The 24,952-nt window shown below is 43.6% G+C and overlaps 1 protein-coding gene across 1 annotated transcript in view; it reads left to right on the plus strand.

Moving 5' to 3' along the window:
* The first annotated feature begins 5,068 nt into the window (after window positions 1-5,068).
* The window catches only part of ARHGEF12 (Rho guanine nucleotide exchange factor 12), a 71,493-nt gene continuing 51,609 nt past the window's right edge, over window positions 5,069-24,952 (plus strand). The window contains exon 1 of the mRNA XM_079326803.1: window positions 5,069-5,658. Within this exon, the coding sequence (XP_079182929.1) occupies window positions 5,627-5,658 (32 nt within the window). The 5' untranslated portion in view covers window positions 5,069-5,626. The remainder of the gene's footprint in view (window positions 5,659-24,952) is intronic.

Below are 24,952 nucleotides of genomic sequence, written 5' to 3' on the forward strand. Positions count from 1 at the left end.
GTTTTCCATGCCCTTAAAGTTCTCCTGTGTTTCCACACCGCCAGCTCTTCTCAATCATAAATTCATATTTAAATCGTTTCAATATCAATAAATTAATATTATTGCCTAGGAAAGCCCAGTGGGGTTGTGTTGCTAAACAGCCACTCTGCTTGCTGATGGCCACAGCCAGAGATCCAGCATGCCAAAAGTCTTGGCTTCTATAAATAGTTAAGCCAATTTAGTTGTTTGCATGTAACCCTTAAGTCCAGCTTAAACTCCTCCAACGCTGGGGAGCAGCTGCCGAGCTGCACTGAGCCCTCTGGAGGTGTTTTTCTTTTTACAGAGCCCAGCCTGGGCGTGGAGGGGTCTGCAAGAATTTCTGAAATTGAGCCTCTGAGGTAGTTCCAGAAGCAGAGAAGAAAGGACAGCAGAGTTCTGCTCTAGAGCTGCAGGTGTCTCACAGGTCCTGTGTCTTCAGAAGTGACAAAGCCTGGCATTATCAGTGGTCAGATGTGCTTGTGAAAAGTGAAATCTGCCCCTCTACACCCAGTTAATTTCATTTTTTATCATGCCATTATTTCTTTACAGGCAACCCTGCTGCCTGCCTTTGGCTTCTCCTGCTGGCCCTGCAGTGCAGCTTTGTAAAATTAACCTCCTCTTTCAGCCCTCTGCTCTCTCTTTGTAGCTGAACTCCTCATTTTTACTTGAAAAAAATCACAATTTTTTGATATTCACAGCTTTATTCCCTTGCAGCAGTAGCCCAGGCACTGATGTAAAAGCAGCATTTGAAGTCTCTGAAATCTGCTATGACATTAATACCATGGGAGCTTCATGTCCAAAGAAATCAGTGCCCTGTTTGTTCCAGGGGCAGTTTGGCAGCTGGTGAGTTGACAATGTAAAATTACCTTAGAAAATTACTAAAAGAAGGAATATAACAGATCAAGGTACGTGGAAAAGCTTCTGTAAAGTAATAAAGGTCTGCAGGTGAATAATTTTATATAGGAAGAAGAAAATCTCAGCTGCTACAGCTTCTCAAATGTTACAAAACAGATTTTCACCAGTGCTTGTTGTGTTGTTGGAACTGTGTCTTGTGTCAGAAGATTGAGATCTATCCAGTACCACAATCCTCAAATAGGAAGAAAAATTATATTCTCTATTTATTTAGATTTCACCTCTTTCTTTTTAATTCCTCCTCCAGCCAGAGGATGGAAAAAGAGAAGCAAACTCAGGGCACAGTGTCCAGGAATTTCATCTGCCCTTCCAAAGGTTGCTGCTTTCATTATGCTGATAGGGAAGCAAAGCTTAGTGCTCTAAAAACGCTGAGTGCCCCGTGGATTATCCAGATTTAGGAACTGTAATAAGCTGTCAGTGTAGAAGCTCTGCTAGATTAGGCTGTCTAAAATCTCAAGGTGTCTCAAAATCAGCAAAGCAAATCGTGTCCCAACACCAGCCCTGCACTTCCAGCATTGCCAGAGTGCAGCACGAGCTGTAGGGAGAAAATCATTTTAAAGTGGCAGATGAAAAAAAAGGAAATTGCACAGAAATTTGGAGCACAGCATAAATTTATTTGTGTTTTGTGGGGTTTTGTTCTGTAGGAGTCACAAACTATCAGGCACATTTGGGAAGTGAATTTGGGAATTGTTTTCCCCTGTGCTTTTCCCCTCCAAGGTGTAGAGGAAAGCAGCAGAAAAACAGGAGCTGGCTGAGAAATTTGTGATGAGTGTAAATGAAAGTTCTAAATACCTCAGCATTCTCTCACTGGTTTTAAATTGATTACTTGTAAGGAGTAAAAGAGTCTTTATTCGATTTTTGTGGTGGAGCTCAGTGACACTCAGCTGATCATCCCATCTGAAACACAAACTGAAATTTTTCTGAAAGTAAAAAAAATAAAAGAAACTGAAAAGAAAAATACTTCCAGGCACTGTTTATCCACCTTAAAATCTTACAGCATCACTTTTTGCTGATTTTTATCTCTGGTTATGCTGAGCTCACAGCGGTGCAAACCCCCTCAGAGCATTCCAGAGCTCCACAATCCCAAAACTTTTGGAAACGCTGTTTTTTTCCAAATTCCTCACCTTTCTTTTTGTCCAAATTCCTACCTGCTCAGGTTGGAGGAGCCATTCGAGGCTTCCCCAGCAGATGGCAACAGCTCCTCGATGTCAGGCTGGGAGAGAGAAGGATTTGGCCAAAGGATCCTCGCTCGACACTTTCTCCAGAAATTTGTTTTTTTCAGAAGTCCCTATAAAGCACCTCCAAGGATCTGACTTTGATTTTAAGGCAAAATAAGAAGTTTTACTCCATAGGAATTAAATTCCTGCACTTCATGGTCCTGCTTAGCTCTGATCTGGACTAAGAAAAACAGATTGAGGAGGTTAATTAGAGAATCACAAAATGGTTTTGTGTTGGAAGGGACCTGAATGATCATCTTGCTCCAGTCCTCCTGTCATGGGATGGTTCTGTGTATAAATTCAGGCTGAGTGATAACTTCAGATCTAACAAAAAAAAAATAAAAAAAATCTATTTTAATGGGCACAGTGTAATTGCTTATTGATTTCCCCACCCCATATTTCAGGCTGTAAAACAGAATTATCATAAATAGGCATCTATCTTTATCTAAGTATGTGGCCAGCTCCTACCAAAAAAAATCAAAAAAATCAGCATTTGCAGAAAAGAGAGGCAGTTACAGTTTCAGAATCTATGTCTTAGGATTTCCTCCAGCTAATTGTTCTTGTTATGTTGTCATGCACAATAAAATATAATTAAAGTAATAAAAAAGCATCGAGGCCCAATATTCCAATGCTGAGCCTGCCATGAATCAGATCTCCCAGGAGTCTTACTCTCTTGCAGGCACAGTACACGATGTTCCCGAAGTTAAAAGCAGGGAGGGATTTATTGCAGAGAAGATGCAATAAAGAGATATATAATAAATAAATACAGATATATGGAGGCATTCAGTCACTTCATCACCACTGATGACTGTACTGCACACAGCTGCAGAAGGAGAGGCAGACGTGGCTGCTCGCCTTGCACTCCCACACTTCTTTTTTTTTTTTTTTTTTTTTTCCTTTCCCAAGCCTCTATTTTCCCCAAAAGGAAACCAAAAAAGGAAGTATAAATGCCCTGCGTATATATGAAGTATCATGTAGAAAATGATTTCATCCCACGCTTCCTCCTCTTTGCTCTGAACTTCACCAAAACAACAAATCCTCCAGCAGACATTCTGCTTTTTCCTGGTGCTCCGAGAGCAGCCCCGTGTTCCAGAGCAGCACTGGCCGGGATGTAGCTTCGGGCAAGGTATGGATGGTTCTGTCTGCCCAGCCAGGGGAGCTGCTCCCAATTTTCCAGATCCTGTTTTCCAGCCTCTTCCCAACCCCAATGCCCTGGCTTTGAAGTCTATCCCGGCACGATTAATTAAAGGGAAGAAGCGTGGTGTCCTAGATGATTGGGATTAGCTAATAAGGTTATTTTAGTCTGCTGGCATTTGCTGGGGGAGACTGATGTTCCACGAGTTCCTTTGTGCAGAGGGGGCAGGAATTGCTGGCAGTGGAGACATCCTGCTTTTCATTTTGCATCCGTGCTGCTCGCCAGCTTTCGTTTCTGGAGGGGTAGCGTGGAAATTGAAGTTCTCAGGTATAGATGTTATTTCCAGGTGTTTGAGAACAAGTGGGAATGGCTTCACTTTAGGTTTAGGTGGGATATTAGGAATAAAATAATTCTCTGTGAGGATGGTGAGGGTGGCCAGAGAAACTGTGGCTGCCCCTGGATCCCTGCAGTGTCCAAGGCCAGGTAGGAGCAAACTGGGATAGTGGAAAGTTGGGGGAAAAAATCATGTTTAAGGTTCCTTCCAAGCCAAACCATTCTGGGGTTCTGTAGAGATTGGAGACAGGCATTTCTCATACTCGGCAGGGAGTTCCAGCAGGGTTTGTGTGCGGGCTGAGGAGGGGGAAACCCACACCTGCTGAAATTTCAATGCCCAAATTCCCTGCGTGGCTCCTCTTTTCGTGCCGGAGGCTCTGCCAGGGAGCAGCAGCAGCCCTCGGCCACAGCGTTTCTGGAATGTACGAGAAGGGAGGGAGCTAATCTCACATTTATGTTGACCTGAACCAGTGAGGAAAAAGAAAAAAAAAATCCTGATGAAACGTGCGTGGGAAATGCAGGGAACTGGACAAGAGAGCCACGAAAGGCCTGGGAGCAAACAGCACAGCCGGGGACTGCCCGAGGCTCCTGCTGCACAGCTCCACTCTTTCAATTCGCTGTTTATTTATTTTCTTTCTGCTCTGAGTTTCGCCGGTGTCATATTTTCCATGGAGATGGAGGCGCTCCCCGCTCGGAGCGCTGGCAGAGCCGGGCTGGGGATGGGGAGCGGAGAAAGGAAAAAGGGATAATGGGGTAGGGAGAAAAAGGATAAAGGGAAAAAGGAGGGAAGGGAAAAGCGGGAAAAAGGGGGGAAAGGGGAAAAACGGAAAAAGGGGGAAAGGGGACAAACGGAAAAAGGGGGAAAGGGGAAAAACGGAAAAAGGAGGAAAGGGGAAAAACGGAAAAAGGGGGAAAGGGGAAAAAGGGAAAAGGGAAAAAGGAAACCTCCGCGGGTGAGGATGGAGGAGCAGAGAAAGCTTTTCGGCAGGGACACGAAGTGAAGGAGGAGCGGCCGAGCGCAGACGGGAAGGAAACAGCCCGCGGCTCTGGAAAAGGCTTCCCAAAGGGGAGAGGCCTCGGCGGGGACCGGGGAAAGGGCTGCGAGGGAGGAGAAGGAAAAGGAGGAGCGGGAGAAGGAGGGGAAGAGAGGGAGGAGGAGCGGGAGAAGGAGGGGAAGAGAGGGAGGAGGAAGAGGAGGAAGAGGAGGGCGGGCGGCGGAGGGATCCGGCGGCGGGGCGGGGCGGGGCGGCCGGAGGTACGAGCCCCCCGGAGGCGCCGGGGAGGGGCGAGCCCGGCCCGGCCCGGCTCGGCTCAGCGCAGCGCAGGCTCCCCGGACGCGCCGCTCCTGCCGCCGCTGCGAGCCGCCAGCGGGGATCCGAGCGCAGCGCACGGAGCACAGGCACAGCACACACAGCACAGCCCGCTGGTCCCCAGGCGCAGGCGGAGCGCGGGCCATGGAGCCCCGGGCCTAGAGCGGCCGCCCTGCCCGACCCCTGCGGGCGCGCTCGGGCGGGGGTCGGGGATGGGCCCGGCCGCGGGCGGGGAGCGCCGCCCGCCCCCCGAGCGCTGACCCGGCGGGGACGGGCCCGGCCACGGCCCGCGCCGGACATCGCCCGCTCCGTGGAAACATCTTTTTTTTTCTTTTTCCCCCCACCCGAGATTGTTTTGTTGTTTCTTTTTTTTTTTTCTTTGATTGTTGTCGGAGTTTTTTCCTGCTGGAGTTTTTACCTCCCCCCCCACGCCCCACTTCCGTGGTTTTGGATATTCTGACTGCAAGAAGAGTTTTGGAGTTGTTTTGGATTGGGTTTGCTTGTTGGTTTTTTCGTTGTTTTTTTTTTTTTTTTTGTTCCCTTCTCCTGCCCTTGAACTGAGTTTGTCCTCTGTGCATGCCTCTTCTGGAGCAAGGCTGGATCCTGAACCTCGGTGCATGTGAGGGGCAAAGCCTCCTTCATATCCCTGCAATAAGAGTAAAATGTAAATTGGATAATACGACTTCTTGCCAAAGGCTCCAATGAGTGGCACACAGTCCACAATCACGGACAGGTCAGTATAAAATGAGATTCCTTGTGGGTTTTTTTTTTTTTTTTTTTTGTGAGTATTCGCAGAGCTCATGTACTGGATCAGAAAAGCAGGATTAAATAAGTTCTGAGAACTAAGTGTGTCTTGACTGTCAAAGCCACTTTGAAACTGGAGTATTTCAAGTCCAGCAGCTTTCAGGCCTGCCAGGCTGAGCCTGCAGGAGCCGGGGTTGGTAATGCAGCTGCCAGGACGGGAACCCCCAAAGCAAAGAGAATTCGGGATGCAGCCGGAGCTGAGGATGCGCTTGGGTCTCCTTGGGTCAAGTCCTGCCGAGAGGTCACTCCAGGTGAGGGCAGGAGGGAGACTGACAGCAGGAAGGGCTGTCTGTCTGTCTGTCTGTCTGCATACCTGCTCTGACCTCTGCAGATGCCTTTCCTTAGGTTCGGGGTTCTCTTTGGACTGGCATGTTTCAGAGAAAAAAAAAAAAAAAAATCAAGTATGAAACATCTTAACGAGTAGAACGAGCGTCTTCAGAACGAGAAGAAAAGATACTTTTTTTTTTTTCTTTCTTTCTTTTTTTTTGACACTGTATACTGTGAAAACCACATGATGTGTTTTATTGTATCTTTGTTGTTTCTCTTTGGTGGTTTAGGTGTGAATGCGTGTGGCCTTTCATGACCCAGCAGTTCTGGCACAGCGCTGGGGCTGGGATGGAGCAATGATCTTTGGGGTGCCTGAGCTCCCCAATTTTGGGGCAGGGAAGATCCAGACTCCACAGACAGCACAGTCCAAAGGGCTGTGGGAGAGCTCAGACTTGTGTACAGTCTGTGTTTACAACTCTTCACAGAGTATTAAATCTTGGCAATTAATTCAGTAGTTTGTACTAGCAGAATTTTTCTCTTTTGCAGTGCATGAATGGTTCTTGAGTTGCAGGATGTTCTGCTCTGTGCCAGGCAAGGCAGTGACAGTAAAAAGGCATTTCAGTGGATTTGTGAGGATTTTGTTGTGTACTTCAGGCCATATGTCTTGTGGCAGTTGCATGATATCAAAAAGAACGACAGGATTTTCATACCAAGAGGCAGCTGAGTGATGCATGGAAAGGAAAAGCACGGGAACAGGGAATTTAATTTACTTGTTAGTAAAACAAAATACTTTCCATTATTGAATTGGAACAGCCAAATAAAAAAAAAAAAGTCTCATTTCCTTTTGCTCTCAGTCATGTCAGGAGGATGTTTCTGTTTGCTGTTCCATTAAGGTTTTGGATCAAAGGGCTTTTAATGTCAGGTGAGGAGCTGTCTCCACAGCCCTCAGATTTCTGGAGGAATGTGGGGAAGCTGGATCTCTTCTTGTCACTATTTTTCACCTCTGGCCTGAAGCAGCCCCAGCTCTGGGGTACAAAGTCATGGCCATGGAGAAGAGAAGATTTGGGGTGACCTAATTGTGCCCTGCCAGGACCTGGAGGAGCCTACAAGGAAGATGGAGAGAGATTATTTTAAAAAGCCTGGAGTGACAGGACAGGGAGGAATGGTTTCAAATTCAGAGTAGGGTTAGGTTGGTTATTAGGGTGGTGACAGGGTGCCCAGAGCAGCTGTGGCTGCAGGGAGATGGGAATGAGATTTAATTTAAGGTCCCTCTCAACCCAAACCCTGCTGGGTTTTTCTGGAGATTCTCTGCTTTATTCCCTGAGCCCCAGATGTGGTGGTGATGTTTTTTCCCCATCCTGTGGATCTCTGCCATTCCTCTTCATCCCCAGCCTTGTGCAGCATTTGGAGGGGATGGGTTTTGATCATTCTTATCCCTTCAGGCCCAGAGAGTCTCTGTTGCCTCTCTCAGTTTGCTTCTCAAGCTTGGAATGTAAAGCAGGTGCAATATAAATAATGTTGATGCTTCCACTGCCATTAGATCTACGTGGTATAAATCATCTCACATTCAATTCTCTTTGTGTTTGTCAATCACCTTCCTTGGTGGGATTGAGATGGGAATTGCCTTAAACCAGGAAAACCCAGTTTGCATCTGTGCCAGATGGGATTAGGAATATAATAGGGTAGCTTGGGCCTGGGTTTTTCTCCATATTAGCTTTACATATTTGCATTTTGCATATATAGAGCTGCCTAAATCCACGTTCCATACAGCAGATATTTCCTTTGGTATCCCTTCAGTTCAAGGAGATAATAATTTGACAGCTGTCACATTTCCCTTGCCCATGTTGCATTTATCTCATCCTTGACATATTTTGTGTATTTCTTCGTTTTGTTGATGATGTCATGATTACCATTAAATATATAAATTAGGAATGTATGAATGGCCATTTCTAGTCTTATCTGGAGCCAGGATGATAAATGATGATTTTTTTTCCCCCCTTCTTTTATTTTTGTTCTCTTTCCCAGGAAAGTTGAATAGATTTTAGTGTCTGAGCCTTAAAACCCATCAGCAAAAAGTTCTCCATGGTGCCTTATGTGGCTGCTGATGATTTGAGAGAGTTAAACACTGACTGAACTTCCCCTTCTTTCCCTCAGGATATTCTTTCACTTTGTCAACTGCTTTTTTTTATATTTTTATTTTATCATAACCCTAATGCCCATTGCACTGTATCAAACCCATCACCAGCCTCACTGCTCTGCTCCTTTATGTTTGTAAACATTTGCAACCTCTTAATTTAATCCTCTGTATTTGTTCAGAGAGCTCCTAAGGTGGCATTTCCCTTGCTGAGCTCAGTAAATCTGTGAGGTGGAGACATCCCTGAGCATCACTTGATCAGTGCTGGAAGGAAATCTGCACAGCCAGGGGACCTTTCTTAGCCTGGAGGTGACTAACTTCAGCCAGCTCTGAAATAAGGGGAGATTTTAGCCTGAAAAAACCCTATTTTTGGCTACACATTCTGCATTTAGTGGAGATTTCCCATATCTTTTAGCCTGAAAAAAACCCTAATTTTGGCTACACATTCTGCATTTAGTGGAGATTTCCCATATCTTTTAGCCTGAAAAAAAAAAATCTATTTTTTGGCTACACATTCTGCATTTAGTGGAGATTTCCCATATCTTTTAGCCTGAAAAAAAAAAATCTATTTTTTGGCTACACATTCTGCATTTAGTGGAGATTTCCCATATCTTTTAGCCTGAAAAAAAATCCTAATTTTGGCTACACACTTTGCATTTATGGGAGATCTTTTAGCCTGAACAACCCCTATTTTTGTCTACACATTCTGCATTTAGTGGAGATTTCCCATATCTTTTAGCCTGAAAAAAACCCTAATTTTGGCTACATATTCTGCATTTGGGGGAGATTTTAACCATGAAAATACCCCTATTTTTGGCTACACACTGTGCATTTAGGGTCGATTTTAGCCTGAACCCCCCCTGGTTTTGGCTACACATTCTGCATTTAGGGGAGATTTTAACCATGAAAAAAACCCTATTTTTGGCTACACATTCTGCATTTAGGGTCGATTTTAGCCTGAACCCCCCCTGGTTTTGGCTACACGTTCTGCATTTGGGGGAGATTTTAACCATGAAAAAAATCCTATTTTTGGCTACACATTCTGCATTTAGTGGAGATTTCCCATATCTTTTAGCCTGAAAAAAAAAAAATCTATTTTTTGGCTACACATTCTGCATTTAGTGGAGATTTCCCATATCTTTTAGCCTGAAAAAAACCCCTAATTTTGGCTACACACTTTGCATTTATGGGAGATCTTTTAGCCTGAAAAAACCCCTATTTTTGGCTACACATTCTGCATTTGGGGGAGATTTTAATCATGAAAAAAACCCTATTTTTGGCTACACATTCTGCATTTAGGGGAGATTTTAACCATGAAAAAAATCCTATTTTTGGCTACACATTCTGCATTTAGTGGAGATTTCCCATATCTTTTAGCCCGAAAAAAAATCTAATTTTTGGCTACACATTCTGCATTTAGTGGAGATTTCCCATATCTTTTAGCCTGAAAAAAACCCCTAATTTTGGCTACACACTTTGCATTTATGGGAGATCTTTTAGCCTGAAAAAAACCCTATTTTTGGCTACACATTCTGCATTTAGGGGAGATTTTAATAATGAAAAAAATTCTATTTTTGGCTACACATTCTGCATTTAGTGGAGATTTTAGCCTGAAAAAACCACAATTTTTGGCTACACATTCTGCATTTAGGGGAGATTTTATCCATGAAAAAAATCCTATTTTTGGCTACACACTCTGCATTTGGGGTAGATTTTAACCATGAAAAAACCCCTATTTTTGGCTACACATTCTGCATTTAGGGGAGATTTTAACCATGAAAAAAATCCTATTTTTGGCTACACATTCTGCATTTGGGGGAGATTTTAACCATGAAAAAACCCCTATTTTTGGCTACACACTCTGCATTTGGGGGAGATTTTAGCCTGAAAAAACCACAATTTTTGGCTACACATTCTGCATTTAGGGGAGATTTTAACCATGAAAAAAACCCTATTTTTGTCTACACATTCTGCATTTAGTGGAGATTTCCCATATCTTTTAGCCTGAAAAAAAAAATCTATTTTTTGGCCGCACATTCTGCATTTAGTGGAGATTTCCCATATCTTTTAGCCTGAAAAAAACCCTAATTTTGGCTACACATTCTGCATTTAGTGGAGATTTCCCATATCTTTTAGCCTGAAAAAAAAAATCAATTTTTTGGCTACACACTTTGCATTTATGGGAGATCTTTTAGCCTGAAAAAACCCCTATTTTTGGCTACACATTCTGCATTTAGTGGACATTTCCCATATCTTTTAGCCTGAAAAAAACCCTAATTTTGGCTACACATTCTGCATTTAGGGTCGATTTTAGCCTGAAAAAACCCCTATTTTTGGCTACACATTCTGCATTTTGTGGAGATTTCCCATATCTTTTAGCCTGAAAAAAACCTAATTTTGGCTACACATTCTGCATTTAGGGGAGATTTTAACCATGAAAAAAAATCCTATTTTTGGCTACACACTCTGCATTTAGGGGAGATTTTAACCATGAAAAAAATCCTATTTTTGGCCATACATTCGGCATTTAGGGGAGATTTTAACCATGAAAAAACCCCTATTTTTGGCTACACACTGTGCATTTAGGGGAGATTTTAACCATGAAAAAACCCCTATTTTTGGCTACACACTGTGCATTTAGGGTCGATTTTAACCTGAACCCCCCCTGGTTTTGGCTACACATTCTGCATTTGGGGGAGATTTTAACCATGAAAAAACCCCTATTTTTGGCTATACACTCTGCATTTGGGGGAGATTTTAACCATGAAAAAACCCCTAATTTTGGCTACACACTGTGCATTTAGGGTCGATTTTAACCTGAACCCCCCCTGGTTTTGGCTAGGCACTGGTGCTGGGCTGGATTCTGTTGGATTGATGATTTTTTCAGGGGGGACAGCAGCCTGTGGGGCTGGCAGGGTTTGCTGCAGGAGGTTTCCTGTTCCTCCCTGCCTGTTCTGCTCTCTCTGGGCGTTGCTGGGAGCTCTGCATGGCTGCTCACACATGGCCAGCTGAGATAAGACCTTTATTCTTCCCAAGGCCACTCTGGGGCTGGGCTGAAATCCCAAAATTCAGCCATTTCCAGCCTCTGCTTGGCCACCAAAGCTCAGCCCCAGCCTGGCTGTATCCTGTTATGACACTAAAGAAACATTGGTGTGCCATTAATTTTTTTTTTCATTTTTTTTTTCATTTGGAGTTAACTGTATTTTTCTTCCTGTCACTGCTCCAAACACACTTCAGGCTTGAGCAATTGCAAGGCTGCAGGACTTGCTTTATGGTTCTTTCTGTTTATTAAAGGCCAATAAAAGAAAGGAGGCTCTTGCTTTCACAGCACCTCACTGAGGAGCTGCTGCCTCTTCTCTGCAGTTGCTTGCAAATGAGTTTTATTTATAACCCTGCTGTAGTTTCTGTTGCTATGATTGGAAAACAGCAGAGGTAGAATTTACACATAATTACCCTTGAGAAGTTTTAATTGGTGATTTGCTCCTGACTTGGTATTAAAATAGACTCTAATTGTTTCTTATCTGCTTCAGATTCACTTTCCCTGTCTTTGGCTCTTTGGAAGTCCCTGTAGTAATTGGGAATTCTTTGACTGCATGGTGGGGGGAAAAGGGATTTTAATTTTTAAGAGCTGCACAAAAAGTGTCACTGACTAGTTAGATGTCATTATAATGCATTTTTTTTTTAATGTTTGTGAAATCCATTATTTATGGCAAATGGGCTTCAGCACGACATCTAAGGATTAAAAAGAATAATAGTCTTGGAGTGGGACTTTTCATCCTGGTGCCTTCCCTGTGTTTGGAAATTAGCAGTTGACAGAGTCTGTGCATAAATTCCTGTTTTATTTTGCTGTTCTTGAGGCTGGCAGAAGAGAGGACTGTCTGGGCTGGGACACAAATGCTACCACTCCATGTTGCATAGTTTATTAGGGCTTTTACTGGAGACAGGAGCTGAGGTGAGCTTGATTTTCTAGTTTTGGGTAGAGCTGTGGGCGTTGTGATTATTTGGGTGGAGGCAGGAATGATATTTCATCTCTGAGCCCAATTGTATAATTCTCCCTGTGCACAGAGCTCCTGCTAATGGCATTTTAGCATTTCAAATAGATGGGTTAGGAAAATGCTGGGACATTGGCTCCTTCAATTTTAGATTTTCAAAATTCTGGTCTACAATCCAACAGCAAAAAAAAAAAAGAAAAAAAAAAAAAAAAAAAAAGACTCAGTGCTGTCCTAGCTGGAGATGGTTGAGGAGGAAAGTGCAGCTTGCCCTTGGAGCAGGATTTGCTGAGGTCACTGGTGGGGTCTGTGGGTGTTCACTGGTGTCTTTTGGCTCCCAGGAAATCAAAGAGTCTTCTGTTCCCTCTCCCAGCTGCTCTGGGCCTTGTTGTGCAAGTGATGATTTTGTAGAAGTAATGATCAGTGTAGCAGTGGTGTTTTATTGTAGAAATAGTGATTTAAGGAGATTTTGGCAGCTCATCCTGAGGCTGTGCAGGGCATTGATGGATTTGCCTGGGGAAGGTGGTACAGACACCTGCACCAGTTGTTTTCCACATTTCATGGCTAGACACCAGGATTATTTGGTTATTTCCTGCACTGGGGTCTCCCAGTGAATCTGTGTCTGAAGAATTTCAGTAGCTTCTGTTTTCCCAAGAAGCTTTGGAGTATAACCAGCAGGATTTTTGACATTAACTCTTCTTTTCCTATTTTTCCAGTAGCATTTTGAGGTGAATCCTTTACCTCTCATGGTTCTGATTCTCCCCCCCCCACCCTGTGCTGTAATTTGCAGTTCTGCAGAGTGTTTGTTTTGGTCTGGAGACTGAATTCTGCACTCCACTCCAGGTGCTCCTTTGGGTCACCAGGGAGGTTTGTTGGCTGTGCTGCTTGAAAGATAAGCTCAGCCTCTTGCCTTGAGCCTTCACCCTCCAGTTTCTCCTTGAATACCTCTTCCTTCCCTCTGAAAATTAGCAGTTGGAGATTTATTAATGAATCCCATTTGTATTATCTTCAAGTTTCTAGTGGATGACTTGCTGTAAAAATGCTTCTTGTAGCATTCCAGATATTCCTCCTTCTGATAATTTATCTGCTTTGAGATAAGCAGATTGTCCTGTGTAAGAGATGTCAATAGCACTAAGAGAAAATAGACTCAAATGCATATTTTCTGGTAGGTGATGCTGTGTTCTGTGGGCCTACTCTGGATAATTATTAGGTTTAAAGAATAAAAGTCTTAGATCATGTCTCAGCTTGATTAAACTGAGGGTCAGGAGCCTGGATGTTGGGAATATCTCAACATCAGAAGAGAGGGCTTAAAATAAGGACAGGAGAAGCAGCAGCAAGGGAATTAGTAAAATGGAAAGGGATGTAAAACGTGCAGTGTTTGATTAAGAATGCAAAAGGGATAAAATACAAGGCAGGATACATATAAAATAGTAACAGCACACTTAGAAAAAGACAGGAAGAAGCAAGGTTTACTCCTTTTTCTTTGAAAAGAAAACATGTAAAAATAAATACATTAAAATGACAGGAAAAAACCAGCGTCCTTATGTTTCAAATGTAAGCATAAGTATAAATAGTAAAAGCCAAACAAACAGTGTTCAGCCTGTGACATTCACAAATGCTCTGGATGTTTTGTTATCACCCTGCATCCTTTCCTTGAGGATTTTCAGTGTTGTGTCTGTTTGACTTCTGAGGCCCATGGGCAGGAACCCTTTCTTGCAGAGCCTGATGGTAAATAAGAGCCATTGCTGTTTACATTTGTTGGCAAACACTAAGCTGGGATCCTGTGGGGTTATTTTAAGCTCTGTTTTGACAACGCTGAAAGGTCTGGGCTGGGATGTTCAGTGGCAAAAGCTTTTCATGGAATTGCTGTGGCACAGGGGAAAGCAGATGAGAGGAGATTCCACCTTTTCCAAAATCACAGCATGGGTTTTTGTGCTTGGAATGATTGTGTGATGTGGATCCTGGTGCTGTCAGATGTGCTGGCAGGGGGGGAATGGTCACAAGTGTGTGCTGGCCTGGACGTGCCACTCAGGGCTCAGTTCTGCCAAAAAATAAACCTTTTATGGGCAGGGAGCAGGGCTGGGTAAAAGTTGAACTGTGTGGATTAAGCAGCAGGGCCTCTCTTGGTGGTACAAAGAAGTTGAAATGTTGATGCTAAAAAAAACTAAGAGAGAATCTCCATGTTCTGGCTGTTTTTGGAGCTGTGGCAGCCTGGGCCAAAACTCAAACTGGTTTTATTCCTGGGCTCTTGAAATGTGTTTTGGAAATTTTCAGGGATATTGGTGAGAATCTGAATTTTATTCAGATGTTGTTCCTTTTTGAAGCAGCACAATTTACTCTTGTTTGTGTGAGAAGCTGCTCCTGAATTTGTGTGCAGGCTGTGAATCCTGGCTTGAGGTGTCACATGCAGTCCTGGGTGACTTCCCAGGTGGAATCAGTCACCTAAGAAGAGGCAAATTCTCTTTCCTAGAGTCCTGAGTGAGCTGCAGTGCTGGAGAGAGGCTGGAAAACTTTTAGGTGGGACCTGGATTGACCTGAGCAAGCATTTCCCAGCGTGGAGGAAAATCCCCATGTGTTCAATAAAGCACCAGCCTGGCTGAGACAGGGCAAGGACTGGGAGTCCACCACTCCCATAAACACACAAGCTTCAACCTGCAGCTCACCTGAAGCATCTGGTGGCTGCTTGGGAGACTTTTTGAGCCTCTTGTGATAGTGGCTGTTGGTGCAGCTTCTTGGCAGCACTTCAGACAAGGCATCTCCTCTCTGCTCTGTGCCACGGGGGCACTGCTGCCTCTCTGCTGGGCACTGATGCAAAAGAGGGTTCAAAAAGAGATCAAAGCTGCCAGAAAAGGGATGGGAAGCCTGGAAAAGGAGAGAATGAAAGGAGGGAAGCCATAACGAGCCAGCAGAGAAAGGAAATAGGAAAAAGCTGCAGTGCAAGACAGGAGAAATCAATAGGAAATGAGTGAGAGGGAGAGGAATGGGAGAGCTGGTGGAGCTGCCAGATAGGAGAGAGGTTTCCTGGCTGCCTGTGCTGGGGACACAGGGCAGCTGCAGGGCCAGGAGAGCCCTGCCAGGCTGGGCTGCAGCTCAGGCAGCAGCTCCAGAGCCTGGGAGTGCCTGTCTGCCTCCTGAGGAGCTGCTCACAGGGACAGCAGGAGCCCTGTGCCTCTCTTTGGGCTGTATCCTGGTAATTCCTGTTCTTCTGGAATTCAGCCTTTCTCAGCTGGTGCTTACAAACTCAGTTCTCTGCTCTGCGTCCATGGGGTTTTTCCTCTTCTGAAAAAAAAAAAAATAAAATTATAATTATGTGATGTCCTAAATGAGGCAGTGACCTCAGCCAAAAGTGAGCTGCTGTTGTGGGGATTTAAAAGAGGGATTTTCCCTGCTGCTGCACACTCCATCCTGACTGAGGCAGCAGCATCAGCCCTGGCAAATATCCAAATATCCAGGGGTAGCTGCAGCAGAGGAGAGAGAATTTATCTCATCCTAAAAGAGAGGATGGGGGGAATGCTGTGTGCCAAGGCTCTCCTGGTGCTGAGGGCACTCTCTGCTGCAGCCTGTCAGCAGGCACCAGGTGACAGGTCGTGGTTTGCCCTGTGGTTTGGGGAGAGGAAGTGGCTGCTGTGGGCACAGATCTGATCTGAGCAGAGGCAGCAGCCTCAGCCACCCTGCTGGGGGAGGTGAGAGGGCATCCTGCCCTGGGAGCCCTGCACGGCTCCTGGGGCTGCTCTGGGGGGAGATGCTCCTGGGGGAGATGCTTTGTGGGGCTGTTCTGGTGGGAGATGCTTTGTGGGAGATGCTTTGTGGGGCTGCCTCTGGTGGGAGATGCTTTGTGGGGCTGCCTTTGGTGGATTATTCTTTTGTAGGGCTGACTTTGGTGGGAGATGCTTTTTGGGGCTGTTCTGGTGGGAAATGCTTTGTGGGGTTGGCTCTGGTGGGAGATGCTTTTTGGGGCTGTTCTGGTGGGAAATGCTTTGTGGGGTTGGCTCTGGTGGGAGATGCTTTTTGGGGCTGACTTTGGTGGGAGATGCTTTGTGGGGTTGCCTTTGGTGGGTTATTTTTTTTATGGGGTTGCCTTTGGTGGGTTATTTTTTTTATGGGATTGCCTTTGGTGGGTTATTCTTTTGTGGGGTTGCCTTTGGTGGGTTATTTTTTTTTTAATGGGATTGCCTTTGGTGGGTTATTCTTTAGTGGGGCTGCCTTTGGTGAGTTATTTTTTTTATGGGATTGCCCTTGGTGAGTTATTTTTTTTATGGGATTGCCTTTGGTGGGTTATTTTTTTGTGGGGCTGCCTTTGGTGGGTTATTTTTTTTTTAATGGGATTGCCTTTGGTGGGTTATTCTTTAGTGGGGCTGCCTTTGGTGAGTTATTTTTTTTATGGGATTGCCTTTGGTGGGTTATTCTTTTTGGGGTTGGCTTTGCTGTGGGGATGTATCAAAGGCTGCCCAAACATGCACCTGTGCAGGTGCTGCTCTACCCCAAACCATCAGCAGTAACAGCAAATAATCTGCAATAATTTGGGAATAATAACCCAAAAGAACAGAGCTGTACAGATCATTATTCCCTGGAAATATCTGATCTCTAATGCACAGGTTTAGGTCAGTGCTGGGGGATTTGGTGTAAGATTTGGGATTGATAAATATTGTTTGCCAAGCACAGCAGCCCCTCTGAGTACAAAAGCCCCAAATTTTATACTCATATAATGGAAATTGCTGTGAGAATTAAATAGTGAGGGGGGAAAAAAAGGAAGTCAAAAGGCAATGAGTTGTTTCTTGCAGTCTGGGAGGATCCAGGAATGTTGGGGCTGCAGTGCATTAAATGAGCTGGGAAGGGGAAAGGAGCAAAACTCTAAATCCAGTCCCTGGAATTCAGCCAGATGAAAAGAATCTGTCCCTTTCCACTTCCTTTTTCTCTCTCTCTCTCTCTTAATTTATTTTTTTTTTTAATTTTTAAAATTAATATCTGTTTTTATAATCATCCTGGCCTGGTAGCTGTGCTGAGCTTCCTGGCTGCAAAATTTTGCTCCATCTGTCACTCTCCATATCCAGAGAAAATGGCTCCTGCAGATCTCCAGGTTGATTCTTGGGATAGTGATGGGATTTAATCAGCAAACATCTCAAAAAACTTGAAATTTATACTTAAAATTAATTGCTTTTTCTGTTTTTTTATTGGGGAATCTGGCTGTGTTCTAGCCCTGATAATCCAGCCACAATCCATGGGAATATATATAATTTTGGGGAATATATTCCCCTCAAATAAATGTTGCTACAGAGTATATGCAGGGATTTAGAATTTTCCTTTTTTTTTTTTCCCCTTTTTATTTAATTAAATGCCTTTTAGATCAAAAAGCTTGCCCCAAAAGAGCATTTCAAAGAGGGAGAAAAATAACAAAGAGCATGCAAATAACGAGCTGGGGTTTGTTGTTCTTTTTATTTTTTTTTTTTTTGTTAAATAAAAAAGCTATTTTATAATTGGCTGTGGGGAGCACAGAGGGACTCTGGACACTTCAAACAAGGACTGTGACTTGTTTATTTAAGTAAATTTAAATGTGGAATCTCTTCATCTTTTCCTCAGAGTTGCACTTGCATCACTTTGCCAGTAAAATTAGAATAAATGTAAAATGCCCAGAAGCAGCTTTTATTTTATTTTATTTTTTTTTTCCTCCTGTATTTTCTCCTGTAGGATCAGGAGCTGCCTGGGCTCTCCCCCTCTCTCTCTTTCCCATCACGTGGAGATGTTTGCTTTAGATTAAAACACTCCTCTGGCATCCTGCTGCAAAAAATACCTTGGGAGGAGTTAGTCAACTGAGAAAAAAGTGCATTTTTTTTTTATTTTTTTGCTTTCATGCACTCAGCACTGCCATCCTGCTGCTGCCCACTGCTTCATTCTTAATTTACAAATTTCTTGCATTTGTGGTGATTTTTGGACAACTCAATTGCTGAAGCTCAGCTGTTGGTTGTGATGATATCACAATATTTAATGATATTTTATCTCAGCTAATAGGTGATGAATGTGATCTAGCTGACAACTAGATAATTTCTTTTTTATTCAACTTTCTGTAGATGAGCTGTTGTGCTTACCTAAACAGAAATAACAACACTTCATGCTGTCTGTTTGATCAAATGTTACCTGAAAAACAATCACTGGGTTAAAATTTCTCTCATTTCTGCCCTCCAGAGGAGCAGGAAGCACCTGATATCCAGCACAGTGCAAATATCTTATTTGTAAATAATAAAAATAATAAAAAAATTGAGGTGAATCAGCCCCCACTGAGGAGGTGCAGGGTGAAAATTGCTGCTGTGGAATCTCAAACCAGAGGCAGGCTTGGAGTTAAACAATAAAACTTCTTGGAAAAGTTGGAAATTTTCCTTTCCTCCCTGTGTGTGCTGGGATTTAGGGGCAGGGGGAGCCCTGGAAAAGCTGTGGGTTATCCATTGGGAAACAGAAATAAAGAGGATTTTGGGCAAGATCAAGATTTTGGTGTTTGGCTCATTAACAGAGAACTCTAAATTTGTGTATTCTTGGTTGCACTGGAGCAATGGGAAAATGAAAATGTGTTTTAATACATTAAAAATACTCCAGAATTTTGCCTTTTCAGAGGCTGGGCTGTGAGCACAGCTATTGCTGCCTCACATTTTTATTTGAGATTTTCTTCCCTGCTTTTTGAATTCAGGACTGTAAAGCTGCAGGTGTGGGATAGAAAAATAAAACCAGTCCTGACTTGCTGCTGGGGTCAACATTTGGATGTTGATCCTGTCCTTGACTCCCTTTATGTAAAACTGGGCTGGGATGAAGTTTATAGTGAATTAAAAGAACCTCACAAACAGTGAGCAGTTCATTGAGGTTTATGAACCTGCAATTATTTATTGCTGACAATTCCCAGCCCTGGAGTGAAGCAGAACAAAGTGTTGAGTGCTAATTCCATGGAATCAGACTTGTGGGTTTTATCTCTCTGTGAATTATGACACAGTTTGCTGTGAATGAAATGGAATGAAATAGATTTTTGTCTTAGCAAATGGAGTTTCTTTACAATTTTTCAGCTATAGAATAATAATTTTGTTTTAATATTTATCTAATTTATGCTGTTTTGGCGTGGCCTCAAGTTTGCATTTAGTGCCTGACATAAATATTAGATTTTTGAAGCTGCTTTGGGGGGACTTTATTTTTTTTTAAATGGTCAGACTTACTGGAATTGGTTGAACTTAATTCAATGACAGGATAAGCAAAATTTTGTTTAGATAGGCTGTTCTGAAATGTTTTAATGCCTTCTAAAATTGTTCATAGTAAAAGATCAAGGAAGGAAACTGTGACCTTTTCAATGCAGCTCCATAGAACCATTTTCCTATGCCAGAAATCAGCCCAGACAATGAAACTGAAAGAGGCTTCTCTTTCATAAAGGATCTTTCATGTTTTGCTTTTGCAGATTTATTTTTTTATCACAGATTTAGCAGACTTTACAGCTGGCTTTTAATCAGTTTCCATATTTGTACCAGAACTTTCTCATTTTAATTACTGTCTGTAGAAACCATTCAGCTGCTTGTTGTGTGACACAGTAAAAAAAAAAAAAAAAAAAGATAATTTGCTGTAATTCTTTTCTTGGCTTAGATCACTCCAGTAATATCTATTAGCAGCAAATGTGCAAAGTTAAAATTCTGTGCTGAAAGTTTTAATGATTCAGTCTTCTCTTTTTTTTTTTTTTTTATATATTTTTTTTTGAGGGCTGATTTTTAAAGCACTTAGCTGAGGGTTAATGCAGCCCTGTGGTTCAGCCTTGCAATGATTGACTCTAAACTGGGCTGCCAGTCTAATCCTGACTTGTGCTGATCTGGTTTTTTTGCTCAGTTGCCTGCAGCCCACGAGGTGGGTTTTGTCCAGAGCACAGCATTTGCCTGGTGATTCATCCTAAATAATAAATGGAGTTGTATCTCCAGCAATAAAGTTGATTTTTTTTTTCCCCCACCCACTCACTTCATCACTTTCTCCCCTGTCTAAATCCCCTTCACTTTTTCCTTTGTGGCTTGTGATTGAATCTTTTATTTCTTCTGTGCCAGCTTTAATTGGAATTTTTTATAATTTGAATTTTCCCTGGCATGGTGCAGATGCTGTCCTCAGGTTTCACTCAGTGATTGCTACCATGGCTGTACTTGAAAAATTGAGGGTTTTTCTTAAGGCAATCTCATCTCCATCCTCAAAACATTTGTTGAACTCTTATATAGCAAAATGCTGTGAAAAATGGAAAATTTGCAGGATTCTGGCATGTTCATTGCCTTCCCAAATAAATTAGTAAGTGCCAAATACCTGTGATATTTTCTGTACATCACAGGGTGCCACAGATTTATTTTTTAAAAGAGGAGTGATGTGAGGTAGAATGGCTGATCTGGTCAACATTCCCACTTCAATTCTTCATCTCCTTTTTTTTTTTTTTTACTGCAAAAACAATTTCCTGTTTCTGCACCTCAGATTTCTGTTTTCCCAGCTCAATTCCAGTAATTGAAGGAGCTGAAGTAATGAAGGGTTTGTCTGTGTGAACAGTGGGTTTGGAAAATGATTATTTTATCTGCTCTAAGCTGTCCTTAAGTTGTCTCCTCTGACTTGCAGAAATTCTGTGTCTTTAATTTCCACTGCCTTTTATGTAAGCCAGCATAGCTGGGATACTCAAATGAAATATTAACTCAATTTGTTCATCAGGTTGTCTCCTGCTTTCCATGAAACATATCCAGAGAGAAAATTTCTCAGTCCTGTTTGTGAATACCTGAAAGCAATAAAAAAATTTTGAAACAACACACAAACTCTTTTTTTCGATGGAAAAAACCCAAAATTTAAAATTCCCCATGCTTGATTAAAGTGCAGTTCTGTGCCTGTAGCACCTTTATGGTTTTTTGTGGGATGTGCTGACAGAATGAAATGTGATTTTTGTGCTTGAAAACACTCAGGTGTTTCTCAGATGTGTCTGAAAGGTGTAGGTCATTGAGTGGACTCAGTCCTTGCTGAAATAAATCAGATTTTACACATTTCTTCTTGTCTGTACTTTTATATTGACACATTCTTTCAAAAAGAAAAAAGAAAAAAAAAAAACCCAAACCCATAGCATCTTCTGTTCCTGTTTTAGGATTTGTGGGATGAGTTTTGTTCCTTGACATAAAAATGGGACAAATTCTGAACCCAAAGAAAAGGGATGAGGGTCAGTGCTAATCTAAAGCTCTGTGGAATATTTGGATATTCTGTTGGGGGAACTGGGCAGCCATTCTCTCACAGAGAATTTTTGGGGCTAATAAAATGTGTTGGCAAGCTTTTTATTTATTTACTGATGTGTTACAATGTTAGGGGCTCACTGCTTAAAAATGCACATTTCCTCTACTCCATATCCTGGTGGTGCCTATATGGAATTCTGTGCCCATAACAGATTTTTTAAAATCATCCAGACCTGTTTGAACTTCCCAAAAATTCTGAATATCACAGCATGGAATCTCAGACTGGGCTGGGTTTGGAGGGACCTTAAATATGATTTTGTATGGGCAGGGACACTTTCCATGATCTCAGGTTGGACATTTCCAGGGATGCAGGGGCAGGTCTGGAATCTTCCCACATCCCAGCAGGATGCTGAGAGTTTGGGGTGCTGAGAGTTTGGGGTGCTGAGAGTTTGGGGTGCTGAGAGTTTGGGGTGCTGAGAGTTTGGGGTGCTGAGAGTTTGGGATGCTGAGTTTGGGATGCTGAGAGTTTGGGGTGCTGAGAGTTTGGGGTGCTGAGAGTTTGGGGTGCTGAGAGTTTGGGGAGTTGAGAGTTTGGGATGCTGAGAGTTTGGGGAGCTGAGAGTTTGGGGTGCTGAGAGTTTGGGGAGTTGAGAGTTTGGGGTGCTGAGAGTTTGGGGAGCTGAGAGTTTGGGGTGCAGAGAGTTTGGGGAGCTGAGAGTTTGGGGAGCTGAGAGTTTGGGGTGCTGAGAGTTTGGGGTGCTGAGAGTTTGGGGTGCTGAGTTTGGGATGCTGAGAGTTTGGGGTGCTGAGAGTTTGGGGAGCTGAGAGTTTGGGGTGCTGAGAGTTTGGGGTGCTGAGAGTTTGGGGTGCTGAGAGTTTGGGGAGCTGAGAGTTTGGGGAGCTGAGAGTTTGGGGTGCTGAGAGTTTGGGGAGCTGAGAGTTTGGGGTGCTGAGTTTGGGGAGCTGAGAGTTTGGGGTGCTGAGAGTTTGGGGTGCTGAGTTTGGGATGCTGAGAGTTTGGGGTGCTGAGAGTTTGGGGTGCTGAGAGTTTGGGGAGCTGAGAGTTTGGGGAGCTGAGAGTTTGGGGGTGCTGAGTTGGGGAGCTGAGAGTTTGGGGTGCTGAGAGTTTGGGGTGCTGAGTTTGGGGTGCTGAGAGTTTGGGGAGCTGAGAGTTTGGGGAGCTGAGAGTTTGGGGAGCTGAGAGTTTGGGGTGCTGAGTTTGGGGTGCTGAGTTTGGGATGCTGAGAGTTTGGGATACTGAGAGTTTGGGGTGCTGAGAGTTTGGGGTGCTGAGAGTTTGGGGAGCTGAGAGTTTGGGGTGCTGAGTTTGGGGAGCTGAGAGTTTGGGATGCTGAGAGTTTGGGGTGCTGAGAGTTTGGGGCGCTGAGAGTTTGGGGTGCTGAGAGTTTGGGATGCTGAGAGTTTGGGGTGCTGAGAGTTTGGGGTGCTGAGAGTTTGGGGTGCTGAGAGTTTGGGGAGCTGAGAGTTTGGGGTGCTGCGAGTTTGGGGTGCTGAGAGTTTGGGGTGCTGAGAGTTTGGGATGCTGAGAGTTTGGGGTGCTGAGAGTTTGGGATGCTGAGAGTTTGGGGAGCTGAGAGTTTGGGGTGCTGAGAGTTTGGGGTGCTGAGAGTTTGGGGAGCTGAGAGTTGGGGTGCTGAGAGTTTGGGGTGCTGAGAGTTTGGGGAGCTGAGAGTTTGGGGTGCTGAGAGTTTGGGGTGCTGAGAGTTTGGGATGCTGAGAGTTTGGGGTGCTGAGAGTTTGGGATGCTGAGAGTTTGGGGTGCTGAGAGTTTGGGGAGCTGAGAGTTTGGGATGCTGAGAGTTTGGGGTGCTGAGAGTTTGGGATGCTGAGAGTTTGGGATGCTGAGAGTTTGGGGAGCTGAGAGTTTGGGGTGCTGAGAGTTTGGGGTGCTGAGAGTTTGGGGAGCTGAGAGTTTGGGGTGCTGAGAGTTTGGGATGCTGAGAGTTTGGGAGCTGAGAGTTTGGGGAGCTGAGAGTTTGGGGTGCTGAGAGTTTGGGGTGCTGAGAGTTTGGGGTGCTGAGAGTTTGGGGTGCTGAGAGTTTGGGGTGCTGAGAGTTTGGGGAGCTGAGAGTTTGGGGTGCTGAGAGTTTGGGGTGCTGAGAGTTTGGGGAGCTGAGTTTGGGGAGCTGAGTTTGGGGTGCTGAGAGTTTGGGGTGCTGAGAGTTTGGGGAGCTGAGAGTTTGGGGAGCTGAGAGTTTGGGGTGCTGAGAGTTTGGGGTGCTGAGAGTTTGGGGAGCTGAGAGTTTGGGTTGCTGAGAGTTTGGGGTGCTGAGAGTTTGGGATGCTGAGAGTTTGGGATGCTGAGAGTTTGGGATGCTGAGAGTTTGGGGTGCTGAGTTTGGGATGCTGAGAGTTTGGGGATGCTGAGAGTTTGGGGTGCTGAGAGTTTGGGATGCTGAGAGTTTGGGATGCTGAGAGTTTGGGGTGCTGAGCTCCTCCTGCATCCCTGCACAGCTCTCTGTGTTTCCATACATTTTCCTCCCTCTGGGAAGTTCTGCTGTTCCCAGGCCTGGCTCCTTGCTGGGCTAAAGGTCTGGAAATTGTGTGTAAATATTTACCAAAGGCCAGCCTGAGCAGCACAGAGCTGGGACTGAACAAGGAGAGGAGCTTTGCAAGGAGGAAGGAATTCCTCAACACCAAATTTTGGGGACCAGAGTTGCTGTTCCTTGCAAAGAAGGATGGAGGTGTCACAATTTTGGAAAGTGTGACCTGGGATATTCAGGTTTGGGACTTGTGGGATGGTTTAGAAACACTTATTTAACTTAATTTTCATGCATTTTATTATTCTTTATTCTAAATAGGCAAACACAACTCTCTAAATGAGCTGTTCACTACTTATTCCTACCCCATCTTTCCCATTTCTTAGGAGAGATTTCTCTTTTAATTATGTATTTTTTTTTCCTTGTCCTCCTTTCCTGCTGTTGTCAGGACTGTAGAAATCCCTGTGGATTTAAAACACTGATATTTCATTTCCACTCTTCCCCATTTCTTGGCTATCTCTAATTTCTCCTAAAAACCTGATTGCATCAGACTTTCTTGCTTTTTATGGTCATTTTATTTTTTTTTTTTTCCCTCCTCCAAATTGTTTTCTTATTATGTCCTGTGACTGGGGGAAGGAAATCTGGGAAATCAGAGTAGGAAGCAAGATAGAAGCTTCCATTCCTGAATTTTTCTTGTTTTTACAATGTTTCCTGGCAGCTGCCTTGGTTTGCACTTAAAAGGGATGTATTGTGCTGCTTTCTCCCAAAAACTGTAGATAAAATAGAAATCAAAATTAATTCTGTCATTTTTTTAAAGTTCATTATTGCCATAAGGAAAAAAAAAATAAATTTACAAACAGCAGTTCAGTCTTACATGACTCTGCCCTAAACTCCATTTTTTTTATACTAAATGTTTTTCCTGATCAGACTGAAATTTTATTTGGTTTCTTCAAAGTCTCTTTGACTCCTTTATAACAAAGAGAAGCTGCAATATCCATTTTTGACTCTTTTCAGCTTATTTTATGGTAGAAATACATTTATTTTCCCAAGTGCTCATGCCAGTAAGAGAATTATTATGTTTCAGGGAATTGGAAATGTCCCTTCTGAGTTAAAAGCTTTGAATATATTCCTTTTGTAT

The sequence above is a fragment of the Erithacus rubecula genome (assembly GCF_903797595.1).
Source record: "Erithacus rubecula genome assembly, chromosome: 25".
Lineage (NCBI taxonomy): Eukaryota > Metazoa > Chordata > Aves > Passeriformes > Muscicapidae > Erithacus > Erithacus rubecula.